Genomic DNA, 14,278 nt, shown 5'->3' on the forward strand with positions numbered 1-14,278 from the left:
AATTTCAATCCGTTTGAACCGGTGGAAAGATTTTAGTTTTCTGATCATTTTATCCTAAATGGCCATAATTAAATTTTAACTCTATGACTCTCGTTGATTAGCCCTAGATGTTTGATTTTCCAACTTTCTTAGGACTAATCAACAAGAGCCCTCGAGTCAAAATTGAATTATGACAATTTAGGATAAAATGATCAGAAAACTAAAATCTTTCCGCCTGTTCAAATGGATTGAAATTTGGAACACTTAATTTTTCAACCTTTTTAGAGCAGTTTATATATTAAAAAATATGGTTAAAAAATAAAGTATTCCAAATTTCAATCCGTTTTGAACGGGTGGAAAGATTTTAGTTTTCTGATCATTTTATCCTAAATGGCCATAATTAAATTTTGACTCTATGGCTCTCTTTGATTAGCCCTAAAAGATATTTGATTCTACAACTTTCTTAGGACTAATCAACGAGAGCCCTCGAATTAAAATTGAATTATGACCATTTAGGATAAAATGATCAGAAAACTAAAATCTTTCCACCCGTACAAACGGATTGAAATTTGGAACACTTAATTTGTTTAACCATATTTTTAAAAAATTTGGAAAACTTCATCTTCCTTCTCTCCGATTTTCTGTTCTTCTTCTTCTTTTTGTTTTCCTGATAAACCAAAAAGACCCAGCAAATAGAGGGTTGGGGAAAGAGGAAAAAGAGGGGTGAAATTGTCCAATTTCAAGGGGATTGGGGGGTATAACTTAATAACACCTCAAACCCCATCCATAACTAATACCCCGCATGTGCTTCGCCTTCAAACCTCGCCTTCAAATATAAGGTTGAAAACCCCAAGCATAGGGCTAGGTCGTCGATAGCATAATATCTGGAAGTTCGGGATCGTACCCACAGAGAATTCGAATATAGCTTACTTGGATTGTAGGTTTTGTATGGTGGATTGTGGCGTTTAAGACGGCCAACTTAGTTTTGCTTCTAACGGTGGAAAATTACCAAGGCAAAAGACTGGAAAACGCTCAATTAACTTAAAGGAGGCAAGTCTAGGGATCGTCTAACCCTTGACAAAGGATGTTACCGGTTCTCAATATAACTCAGGCGAGAGCCACGACCGCGTGCTCACGCCCGGAGAATTTAGCTTTAATGACTACGTTTATCAAAAGATGTGATTAACCGGAATTAAATCAACCTATTTTTGCTAATGTATCTAACACGCAGGGGGCCACGAGCCCTCAATATGTCGCTTGCCAAGACCGCTTGACTAAACTTCATACCAAGGAGTTAACACGCCTCGCTTAGACCAAAAAGGCTAGGTTAATCCGATTCCAAAAACCAAGATTTAAAGCCCAAACTTTCGAGAACCAAATAACCGCCTAGATCTTTAGGATAGATTAGCCCAAGACTTAGCCAAAAGACTACTCACACATAGCTAAAAGACTAGACATGGTAAGAAAATAGAGCAAAAGATTTAACCGAAGAAAACGAAAATAAACTTGATTTATGCAAAGATCCAAAGCGTAGCTACAACATTAGTAAACGAGAAATTAACATAAAGTAAATACTTACTTGAGTTCTAAGGAAATTACTATAGGAAAAGCATGAACAACAATGGAGATCTCTCCTAGAGAGAGAACTAAAACTAGAACATAAAGTAGATATAAGATAAAGTGAGAGAGAAGAGTATTTATACAACTCAACTTCTCTCCCAACAAATATCCTAAAAACATACTATAAGTAGCAACTATTCCATTAATGGAAGGTCCAAAAAGCAGCAAATATCTGGCCGAAAGCTTCCCGTATCGATACAGATTATGCAAAGTATCGATACCACATCGCTAAGCTGAGAAGACCAATTTCCCGTAACGCTCCCGTATCGATACGGTTTATGGCCGTATCGATACGGAACTCTCTGCCTGCCCAATTAACCAACGCGTATCGATACGGCCCAAGTAAAGACTACATTTTAAACCTTTCTTTTACCTTTTCTTTACTTTAATTTATTTAATGAAAATAAGAAAGTACCCCCCATTTGGAAACAATGGCATTACCAGAATTTCAAGATTCCAATTAAATCAAAATGTCAACCCCCCACTTTTAGTGTAAAATGGAAATCTGCACATTTTTCGCAAGAGAAAATGGCTCAAAATATGACCTTGCTCTTCAAATAAAATCTTGTAACTTTGTAGTTACTCTTACAAAAATTCAAGGATCAATTACCGCCATTTTTAATCTCGAGAATCGATACTTTTTCTGAAAGTCATTTTTCCATACTTAGACAGATTTTAAGGGGCCGACAGGGTCTTCGGGTACTTGGAAGCACTTGGGCCATCCATGGCGTTGAAATGCGCCTTATTTGCACGTTTTACCTGAAAACACTAAAAACACACCTTACGTGCAATATCGTTATAAAAGCTAGATAAATGCAAGTTAAAGCAACATAAAACGGGACTAGTCGCACCAAATATCTACAATATTGGGTGCGCATCAGCATGCTCCCTTGGCCGATATTGCTGGAAGGGGGGACTAAATAATACCGGCAGCCATTTGGCTTCCCAAACAAGGGCTTAGCCCTGGGCCCACGTCCTTACAAGGGGCATAACTAATGCCCCTTGCTAATACTCCATCCAAACGACCCCTAAGAGTTGGTATTATGTCGGATTCCTAATAATCTTATTACTCGTGATGTAAACTTGAATGGTCTCATTCTAAGTGTTTGATTAGTTTAAAAATCTTATATAAAAGAGTTCGAAAATCTTTTGAAGTGGTTGGTTCAACTATTAGAAGCATTCCTAAAGACATTATTGAGATGGCACATCTGGCTAGCAACGACTATTAACAAGCGGCTTTTCTAGGTTCTAAAGTAAACAATCCCAGACCTACTCGGGAGCATTGCTTCATTTGGCATTACTGCCAAAGATAGTGGTGGATTGGCTCTGTTTTGGAAGGTTGGAAGAGTTACGGTTTCTTCAGCCACTGCTATTGAGGCTTGGACTCACTATATCGCTCATATGACTGTTGTGAAAAAGGAATCTTACGGGGGTGGTTTTTGAGTCTGACATTGAAGTTGAACTATAGCGAAGGACATTTGAAATTGAACTATAACTAGAAAATTGGTCTGTTGTGGGGGGCTGCAGAGAGAAGAATAGAGTGGCATAATGGCTTGCTTCCAATTACCTTAACTGGGAAATTTTGCTTTTTACCGGTTTGTATTCCGCCCGAGCTTGATGCTTTACTTGTTAGAGATGTAACCAATCCGATTTTGCTTTTTTATTAATGAATATATGTGATCTTGTAAATAAATAAATAAATAAATATATATATATATATATATATATATATATATATATATATATATATATATTATAGAAGCATTGACCCTTTTTAAGTGTAAAGGCCTTCAAAACATTTTATAAACCCAAGAGCCCCACTTGCAAGGTCAACGGGGACAAATATTGTAAAGTGAAAGCTAGAGACGAGGCAGTTATTCGTTGAACAACCCGTCCAAAACCAAACAACATCAACTTGTGAAGGTTTTTGTTCATAACTCAAAATGTCCCAATAAGTTTACGCACATCTTTACTAATTAATTTTTAAGAGAAAACAATCTCCTAATCCCAAGTCTTAATCATCTTGCAAAAGATTTTGATTGAGCGTGACAATGATAACAAATAAGGGACTTATAGTCCTGAGTTCGGGACAAATCCTGTGAATTGTATTTATTAGATGTTTATTTGGTCGTTAATTTTGAAATTTGAAAATTAATCAAGCCTCATCTAGCGAACTCAAATATCAAAATTGCGCAGCCATAACCTTTTTTCCCCACTTTCCATATCTATAACCAAAGTGATAATCCAACATGCCAAAACACTTTGTAGTAGTGCTCCAGTGGTTATTTAGGGACGTTTTCACTAAAAATTTTGGACTACAATTTATTATATTTTTATCGTGTTGTTCACACTAATTCACAATTTATTCCTCTTTATTCTGCCTTATACATTTCCCCTCTAATTTTCCATTTGACCTATACCATCTACGACTTATGAGTTAGTAAAAACAACTTTAATATTTTTGACCAAAAAAAATAAAAAATGATCCACGTCCACAGAAACATCTCAGTGTTGCTATAGATACAGCAAAGGCTGTACAGTAGCCTCATACAAATCGCTTTTGCATCCGTCTCGGGTCCCGCAAAAATGATTGGAGCCGCTCATTTTGTTCAAAACATTTCTTTTAGGGTCCCTTGTAAAAAATCATTTCAATCCGATATCGGAAAGACACTTACGAATCATCCAACTTTGCTTCAGAATTTAGGCTAAATTTTGAACCGAAGTTGGATGATTCATAATTACTCTTACCGATATCATTGAAATGATTTTTTACAAGGACCCTAAAAAAAATATTTTGGGCAAAATGAACGACTCCGATTATCTTTATAAAATCCAAAATGGGCGCAAAAGAAATTTGTACGCGACTGCAGTACAGCATTTGCTGTACTCCTATCTTTACTGTTTAGTTATGGCCATTTTCGTTAGTGCAGCAGCCACTCACTCGGTCACACCGAAAGCTTTTACTTACCATAGACGCAAAGCATTTGATTACGCCACGTAGTGAACCCACTCGCGCGTGAAAAATAAACAGAAAATACTCCACATGTTGCTGAACACGTGCGCGTCAAGTATAGGAGAGGATCAGAGGAAAGGGGTTCGGTTAAGGTCCGGGTGAGTATGGTATGGGCTTTGCCCGGAAAGTCCATGGACCCTAATAATAATAAAAAAACTTTATTATGGTCTAAATTAAGGAAAAATGACGGCCAATAACGTGTTTTGATAATTAATACCCATCATGAATATTTTCAGCATTAACAACTATTATCAGCATGTCCTTGACGGATATTAATTATCAAAACACGTCATATGCCGTCATTTTCCCTCTAATTAATTCAAGATTGGGTACATGAATGAATTTGATTTTGCCATTTGGTCAAAATCACAAAACCTGCTAATATTCACTGTATTCGGTATTATGGACTTTATATTTTCTTGGTGTGACTTCACCTGATCACTTTTTTAATCACGAAATTCAGAAAAATGGATAAAAATGGATTTCATCTAAAGTACTTTGAGTTCTTTTTCCTCAAAGAATTTTGATAATTCAAGTTATCAAAGAATTATATAAAGCGAACAATTTAGATCATAAGAACAAACTCGGCAAGATCCCGAAAATGAACTATTTACAACAACATAAATTGAGAGCCTGAAGCCTTGCTTTGCTACCACAGACAAACAAATAATTATACACACTCGCTTACATAAAAGGGCAAGCTCACATACCCTACCAACCCCTAGTGAGTGGACGTGGGCAAGTAATTGTGCGATTTTGCATATTTATGATGAGATAAACTTATTCATGGCTAGATTCTTTACGGCAGCAACCGATTGCGATCTTTCAAAAGTGTTATAGACAGTCTGATTTTTTATATAACTTTTTTCGGAGAAAAGTTTATTTTCTCAGAAATTTTTTATTAAAATCTCAACCGTCTAAAATACTTTTAAACGACCGCGATTAGCGCAGTAGACAACTGAAAAAGGATTTTCTCATTTTGGATTTGTATGGAGCCAGCTAAGGGCATCCGCACAAGACTCTTCAAATTTTGGATCAAATTACACCTTAAAAATTCACTTTATTACTTTAGCTAGCCATTTTTACGATATCCACTGCATCAGACTCTTTATTCTCATTATTTACTCAATTAAATATTCATACTTTTGTTCACACTTCATCTCTCATTTTTAACATTTTTTTTCCAACTCTGTTCATCCTTAATACGGGTTATGTAGTATATTAAAAATACGGTTAAAAAATTAAGTGATCTAATTTTCAATTCGTTTGAATAAGTACGAAAATCTTATTTTTCTGATTATTTTATCATAAATGGTCATAATTAATTTTTGTCTTTAGGACTCTCATAATTAAGTATTTGTTCTTCATTTAATTCTATGGCTATCTTAGGGCTCGTACACAAGAGCCCTAAAGTCAAAAATTAATTACGACCCTTTAAAATAAAATGATCAGAAAAATAAAATCTTCGCACCGGTTTAAACGGATCGAAAATTGGAACACTTATTTTTTTGAGTGCTGTGCTCCAAACATAATCCTTAAAACAAAACATTAAAATAAGGGATAAAATGTGAATATTGCCTCTCCTAAAGAAAAGAGTAACTGTTCCAAAGTTAATATTTTGGAAAAGTAACGAGGGAAGAAGCAAGGCTGGTGCAGAAGAGAAACTTGGGTTTTCTCGTTACTTTGACAGAGCGAGGCTGTTCCACGAGTTTGACGGAGCGAGGCTGTTCCACGAGCTAGACGCAGATGCTCTAACTATGTACTACTACATGAGAGATGAGTTTGATTTAGCGTGTGGAAATTATGGATGTCTTGAGACTTTGAAAGACAACGAATTGAAATGCCACGTGATCCAGCTCTGGAACACAGAATAACCACTCCAGTCCCGAGGCCCCCAACTTAACGATACGGACAGCGTAACCATTTTTATGCGGGAAGCAGTTCCATCCCACCCGCCTCTTTGGCGCGTGTCAGACTTAACATTCGATGAATGGAATAAATGAAGGTAGGCATGCGGTCAGTGCCACGGCTTTCGTAGTGGGCCCCCCTATAAACCAAGGATCCACTAAAAGTACACCACGACGCCAACAAGCCCAAATTAAGACTTACTATATTTTATACACAATAATTCAAATACAACGACATACATAATTTTTCATATGTATGTGGAATTCACACACATTCTAGACTTTTTAGCCAATGCTAGAGACGCAATTTACAGACCACAATCCGACAACAACTACTTACGTGGAACTGCGTGATCGGTACTTGCGTAGTGATCTCAAACTAGTTGTTCTCCTATTACTAATCATTCAGTGTCTCGTGGACAATTGTGGCCGGGGTTGTGACTAGTAATGCTAGGGACACAATTACTGGCCACGATTTGATTGGCCTTAACCGATTATGTGGAAATGCACGATTTGCAATTGCAGAATATTTTCAAAGTGGTCGTTCTTATGCTATCGATCACGCAGTGCAACGTAGGCATTTGTGGTACAATAATGTTACATCCACAACAATTCAAACGCAATACCATCTGCAATTCCTCACATACATGTGGAGTCACGGTACATGTGTGGCTCTCTCTCTCTCTATATATATATGTTAGCGATTGTGGATGATGTTATGTTTGAATTATATACTGTGCCAAGACTTTTCAATTGGACGTGGTCCGGGTTGTGGTTAGTAGTTTTTGTGTTTTTCTATTGCATCTAAAAACCACATAACCCCCCAACCACAACATAACTCCCTCTCTTCCAATCCTGTTTTCCTACGCCACCAGTACTCTCTCTCTCTCTCTCTCTCTCTCTCTCCCCTTTTCACTTCCCATCTCCAGGTATCTCCACAGAAAAGAGAGTAAAAAATGGGTGACAACGATTGGGTGAAACTGGCCATGGATGACGACTCGGTTGTGGTGGACCTGCTGATGTGTCTCCACCACTCCACGCCGTCGCCACCCAAGAGAGAGAAGAACTCCAAGGCTTTGCTGCCGCTAGAGTGGCGCGTCAGGCAGCGACGTTCCAAGCCTATACCCCACCCGAAGGTGAAGAAGCCGACGCCCACGGCCAGCCCCACGACTCCGCTCTCCTGGAGCGGCGCCACATCCGTCAGCGGCGGCGGTGATGGTCTTGAGGAGTCGAGCCAATCTCGTCCCAAGCGGCCGGAATCTACCAGATCTAAGGTTCGCTTCCGTGTTTTCTGCCTCGTGTTCTTCTGGTCTCTTTTCCGGTATCAGATTTTTTCGTCGGAGTCACTCTTCCGTTTATTCTGTTCTCTTTCCCGATGCGTGACACTCGACTTTTTAGTGTCATGGACTCATGGGTTCTTTTTTCCCTTAAATGCCCCTAGAACCGTCAAAATTTACCCCGGTGGCGTCCACTAGAAGTAAGATTATAAACTTGTTTTCCAATACATTTCATTTCATAACAGCTTTCATTTGCGGCGCTAGTATCAACACGCTCCAAATCTCGTGGTTCTCGAGGACTATTGCTGTCATTTCACTAAGTTTAACCGGTGGCGAATCGCCGGTGGTCGGCTATCGTTTTCGGGGATCCGGGTTTTTTATTTTTATTTTATACTTTTTTTTATCATCGTATTTTAATATTTTTAGAGATTTAAAAATACACGAATTCTCAGAATAAACATTTAAAATGAAATGAAAGGAGTAGCTTTTTTTCTTCATCTTTCATCGGATAAAATACCCACCATCTCGGCTTTAATGGGTATTGAATAGTAATATAATCTCGTGTCTTTACTCAAACGCAAAATGGTCAGACCATTGAATGCACAATCACGTTTTCCTCTCACCGCTTTTCCGCGCTCTCTCTCTCTCACCAGCCGAAACGCGATTACTTCTTTATTACCGTGTGGTTTCGTGGCAAGCCCATTGGGAAAAATACTAAAACACCCTTTTCCGGATGGGAAATTCCGTCTCCGTCAACCAAAAAAATAATTCTTCCTTCGCACGTTGACGCGGAAACTGTCGGATGACTTGTCCGTCATGGCGCATGAGTAGCCCATATATATTACTCAATTGACAAAAAGGTCCTCCCTGTTAGTTGAACTTTCAAATACACTCCAGGGGCAATTTGGTCCCAGAGTAATTTCGGTGGCACTAGGTCTGCGTTGAGTTTGGTGTGAAGTTGTTAGTTTCTTTATTTGTGGCTCGGCTTGTGAAGTAGTTAGTGGTTGTGCACTTTTAAGTTAGTGAGGGAATTATCAAAAAATAAATTAAAAAAAATAGAAAATTAGAGTTAGTGAGGGGAAATGATTCCCTGTGGTCGCAGTTCATGCCACCAGTACAATAGGCACGTGAATTGCCCGTGCCCGAGGCACCGCAAAAAACTTTCTTATCATGTGGAATGTGGCTAGGATAGGGAGTCATAGGACAGAACAAAAGACGAACATTTGGGTTTGGATTCTGTGTAGAAAAATACAAAAGTCGGGTCTGATCCTCTGTCTGACATAGTCAAAAGTGGGAGAGTTTATGCAAAAAAAAATGGATTAGAGGTTTCCAATTTCCAATGAGTTTCAAATAAGTACTTATTTTTCAGGATTAGAACATTCGAGGCCCCGTTCCGCTAAAAGAAATAAGTATTTATTTTTGAATTAAATGTGTATATTGTGAAAAAATGATCTGTTTCGTGAAACAAAAAATAAATACTTAAAAAATAAGCATCTTAGCGGAACGGGACCACCTGTTTACCTTTACTTTTATGTTACTGGTAATGTGAACTAGTATATAGGATAGGGGCCTAGGGGGTGGGAAATGGTACGGTGTATGCGATTGTTTTTTGGTGCAAGATTACTAGAATTGCATTTGGATCTTTAAGGTGGGGACCATCTTGCCACCCAACTTTATGGTTGTTAGCTGATATGTCTCACCTAATAAACTTTACCAATTAAAATTGTGTGTAGTATGCACAACGAAGCAATATTTTATTAACGCTCGCAAAAAGTTAAGATAAAAAAATCAACGTGTTTTATAATGGAAAAGGGAAGGTATGTCGCGTATTTGCGATTCACAAATGTGCACACAATAATAAACGGGTTGTGCAAGCACCAACAAGGGTGCATTTGGGCTTTAGGGCCTTTACTGCTTTTGTGCTTTAACCTTTGTCCACACTAACTAGTACCCATATATAAGATTTACCCGAGTTGGTGTTGATTGTAGTCACCTGACAAACAGGGCATTGAAAAGCCATTGGCTTGGGTTCAGACTCACGCTCACCTGCTATCAATTTCTTTGTTGGGACAGTCCATACAAGGCTCTACTCCGATTTTATTGGTCTTCTGTTCGTAGACGGTGCAATCGGTCTCCTAAATTAGCTCCTAAATTAGGCCGGAAACATAATTATCAAAAGAACTCCATGTAAGACTTTAAACCCCATTGGAAAGATAACCCAGTTGGTTGTTTGGTTATAGTAGAGTCACTCCACTGCACAAGGGTCCATTAGGCCGGAAACCTACTTATAAAAATAAAAAAAAAAACCCCATAAAGACTTTAAACCCCATTAAAAAGATAATCCAGTTGGTTGTTTGGTTATAGTACAGCCTCGTATGACCTTCGAGACCAATTTCTTAGGCCACATACCTGAAGGGGGTCTGTATTATTAGCAAACTTTGCACACAACGACTTGGGAATTTCGTGTAGACACAGAGTGCTTAATAGCTTTTCGTTAAAAATAAAATACAATAATGACAACCAAAAAATAGCTCTGCTTATTAAAAAAACTAAAAGTAAAACGAGAATGGCTCGTTTGATTAGGCCCCAATTGTTTAGGGCTGGCCCCTGATGACCAATTAAGGAGATAATATGAGGAATAAGTAATTAACCATAACCATTGAGGTTCAAGATTTTAGCACCATATGAGTTTTGATTCTTCTTCCTTCCCGCCAACATATATCTCCCTCGTACAATTATGATGCATGCTTCCATTCTCATTTCTGATTCTTTTTAATAACTGTAAATAGGAAGTCTTCATTAATTATGACTTCTCTTTCTTCGTTACTTCACTAATCATGTTTACTTTACAAGTTATCCACAGACGGGGACCTGATTATTATTTGAGGATCTCTATGATTTGTATGTGCAGGTTATTGCTGCAGGTGGAACTGCTTCCAATAAAAAGTCAAGAAAGAAAAAGGTAAATTTGATCCATATGAGCTTGGTGAAAGTTCTCTTGTAACTCTGATTGCTACGACATAATTCATCAGAAGCATGTAGTTTAAGTAATGTGGTCTTGTAAATTTTGTGTTGTTTTTATGTTCATGTTGTTTTCCTTGCCGTTCTTTTTGTTATCTTGGTTTGATCAATTGTGTGTCGTCGTTTGTATGGCTGTGTGCAGACATTACCTGAACTCAAAGAGGAGGAGATCTTGCTTCTAAAGGAAAGAAGGCAATTAAAGAGGGTATGCTGTTTTAAGTTGTAACCCTATTTATTAAGTCACCTAGAATGTTGTGCTAATTGGCATTACATGAACTTTGACTTTACATTCCCTGACTAAGCAGGAATTGGACACTTTACGTGACACTCTAGAGAAACAAAGAGCCACAAACGAAAGCTTGAAGAGATTGAGGGTGAGATTACTTGAGGCTCTTGTCCTCCATCCTGTTCTTTATTGTCACTAGAATCAGTTTCCTGACCACTTAAAGCATTGCTGTAGTCTTCTGCTCTATAAATTCTGTGTACTTCTATTAAAATGAACCACTTACTGTAGCATTACTGTTTCCACGAAGCCTACAAAATACTCGAGTTATAGTTCCTCCTATTATATCTCGAGCGTTGTCTTCATCTGAGCGAAAGTATCATCTCGAAATTCTGACCTGTCAAAACTCAAGGATTTTCCTCAACCACAAATTGTTTATCTGAAGAAGGCACACAATCAAAGGCAGTATATTTTGTGACAAATTATAATTTCTGTTTCAAAACGTAAGTGACAGGTAAAACTTCCCAAGAAAAAATAGTTCCACAGCTGGTCTAGGTTTTCTCGTCGTTGTTTTTATTCTATTTTGTTGTCATTTTCCACTTTCTTTATCTGGTTTATACTCATATACTTGGATGTAGTGCCTATTTGGCAGAGTTTCACATCCTATGCTTGATTATTTACTCGTTTGGAATTCAAGTCCTAAAAAAGATTCTATACTGCGTATTATTGAAAATGGACCACAGTGTAACTGTACAGGTATCTCATGTTGCATTAGTTGGTAAGGATTCAGGTATTTCTTGTTAAATCTGTTATTGACAAACAAATTTGTTTTATCATCCTTGGAAACCAATATAAGGGTTAAATTCTAAACAGCAACCCATATTCTAGCCCATTGAGCGATCTGACATGACTTGCACATCGGGCCTGCACCTTAGGATGTAGAAAAAATGTTCAGTTCGAGCTTTTCTATTGCGAAACATTACAATCCATGTTTTTTCCCCCCATTAAGCTCACAGTATTTCCGTCCACTGATATTCACTGTACGTATGGAACACTTCTATTACAGCTTGATTTGGAATCACAGCAAGCAGCAGAACGGGTCACAGCAATTGCATCTTTAGAAGGACTCGCCGATCAAAGACGGCAAAAGTTGGCATCTTGTGACCCCACTCCTTCAGTCCTGCAACCAGATGCCAGAATTGATGATCACGATGATGAACTACTTCTTTCTCCAAATGGTCCTTCCAAGCTGAAGCAGGAAATCATAGATCAAGAGGATAAGTTTCTGCTACCTGATCTAAATATACCCGTCGAGAATTCCAACTCAGAGGTCATAGATAGAGTTAGCTGAGACAGATGAAGCATAACAACTCGGAGTTCATAGCCAGAGTTAGCTGAGACAGATGAAGCATAAACCGGTAATCTGTTTTCTTAGACAAATATATCGAGGGAATTCATACGTGAAAATAAGTCTAACCTTGCATTAAGGTGATGTTGTAACTTTAGTTGCAGAACAACATTACCTTCACCACATCCCAAACCGAAGCGGAAGTATTTCTTCTGTTGGCAAAGGTGCCGAGGGTGACAGAGATCCTCACTGCTTAGCGAGCTACATTGTTTTGTAGGTTTATTATTTTACGTCCAAATTCCTGCAGGCCTACCGGCATGCCTTCTATCCCGTTTTTACAAATATTTACAGATATATTGTATACTAGTCGTAGATAATGAGATGTTAATTACATTTGATCGAAACATTCAAATGTTGGGTCATAAGATTCTTTGTTCTAAGTTTGATTTGATATTCTATATGTACTCAAAATCTGGGGTCAAAGTGCTGCTGAAACAGCTGTGAATGTTGTCATAGTTTTTTAAGTGGGCTGGGTCAGGCCAAGCCCACTTAAAAACGACTCAGTTTGGTTATGCTTAAGCTTTTTGTAGCCCAAAACAAATGTAAGCGTATCGGTTTAGGTTTAGATGCTGATAAGGGATAATGAAAGTTGAAATTTTTTTTTTGTCTTGATAACCGAATTTTGGGGACCCTGAAGTGGATGATCTTTCCGGGGTCTTGAAGTTAACGATCGGACAAACACTCTAGTGGCCAAAAGGTTTGAAATATTTGGCCTCCGTTGTATTCGAGCATCAGGTCCAATAAGTAGCATGATAACGAATAGAGTTTTTTTTTTTGCTTGGCGTAACGAATAGAGTATTTCCTTTTGGACTAAACTTATATATTTGTTTCTTTATGATTTCATTGAAAGTTTTATTTAGAAAATTTTCAACCATGTCTTTTCTTTTTTAAGATAAAATAAGACAACCACACAATCATGCTTCGTATCGGTCCAAATGGAGATCCAATTTGAGGAAGCATCATTTTTAGAAAATTCATTTCCTAGTGAAATTATTGGATCCATTTTGAAGTTACTCGACACCCAAACCAGCCTTAGCAAATTCCTTCCTTTGAGCGAGCATTTAGAAAATTGGTAAAATTTCAACTAAAAAATGCGTGGCCACAATCATTCTTAAAATTATTTATCGGTTTTGTTATTGTCAGCTCATTGGACTGACAATAAGCACATTAGAAGACAAAAAAAATACGTATTTTTATGTACTTTTTACTCTTTAATATACATTTACACACTTATTATTGTCAGCCCATTAGGCTGATTTTAGAATTTTCCATTATTCAATAGTCCTAGAACAATGCAACTGCAAATTAGTGTACCTGTGAATGAGCTTGTAATAGAGTACCCAACAAGGTCTAGTTTCCAAAAAAATATAATATTTGACCTTTTGTTTTGTTCTTATTTAATTTTTTTTTTCCGCATTTGTAGTTTTGTGGCAAGCTTTTGTGGATCATTGCTTCGTCTCGATAAAAAAAATTCAAAAATAAAAAAATTACTCCCTCCGTCCCCTTTTTAAAGTCCAGTATTTTATTTTGAGCTGTCCCTTAATAAGTGTTCATTTTGTAAAATTAGTTGGTAAAAATTGGTACATTTTTCATTTTACCTCTAAAAGTAGATTCCATTTTGAAAAGTTAATGAGTAAAAGTGTAATGATGATGTCTCCATAGAGGGTAAGTAGAGAAAATAGAGGTAAAAATTGATGTGAAAGGTGTAATGATGATGTTTTATTAATAAATTGGAGTTACGAAGCGAGACACTTAAAAATGGACAGAGGGAGTATGACTTTTACCCAAATATTTTTGGAAATATCCAAAAAAAAAGAGTACAAAAAGTGC

General features: G+C 37.5%; 1 protein-coding gene across 1 annotated transcript; it reads left to right on the forward strand.

The window, feature by feature from the left end:
* Window positions 1–7,283: 7,283 nt before the first annotated feature.
* On the forward strand, window positions 7,284–12,834 carry LOC131335369 (uncharacterized). Its single transcript, XM_058370694.1, has 5 exons — window positions 7,284–7,793; window positions 10,708–10,758; window positions 10,960–11,022; window positions 11,123–11,191; window positions 12,107–12,834. The coding sequence occupies exons 1-5, from the start codon at window positions 7,476–7,478 to the stop codon at window positions 12,389–12,391; spliced, it is 786 nt and encodes a 261-aa protein (XP_058226677.1). The 5' UTR covers window positions 7,284–7,475; the 3' UTR covers window positions 12,392–12,834.
* The last annotated feature ends 1,444 nt before the right edge of the window (window positions 12,835–14,278 follow it).

The sequence above is a fragment of the Rhododendron vialii genome, chromosome 8a (genome assembly GCF_030253575.1).
Source record: "Rhododendron vialii isolate Sample 1 chromosome 8a, ASM3025357v1".
NCBI lineage: Eukaryota > Viridiplantae > Streptophyta > Magnoliopsida > Ericales > Ericaceae > Rhododendron > Rhododendron vialii.

Bases quoted from the DNA above. Each gene is read 5' to 3' on its own strand.
- LOC131335369 (XM_058370694.1), top strand. From the start codon at position 7,476: ATGGGTGACAACGATTGGGTGAAACTGGCCATGGATGACGACTCGGTT. The intron at 10,759-10,959 runs GTAAATTTGATC...GGCTGTGTGCAG, and splicing joins AAAAGTCAAGAAAGAAAAAG to ACATTACCTGAACTCAAAGA. The intron at 11,192-12,106 runs GTGAGATTACTT...CTTCTATTACAG, and splicing joins AAAGCTTGAAGAGATTGAGG to CTTGATTTGGAATCACAGCA.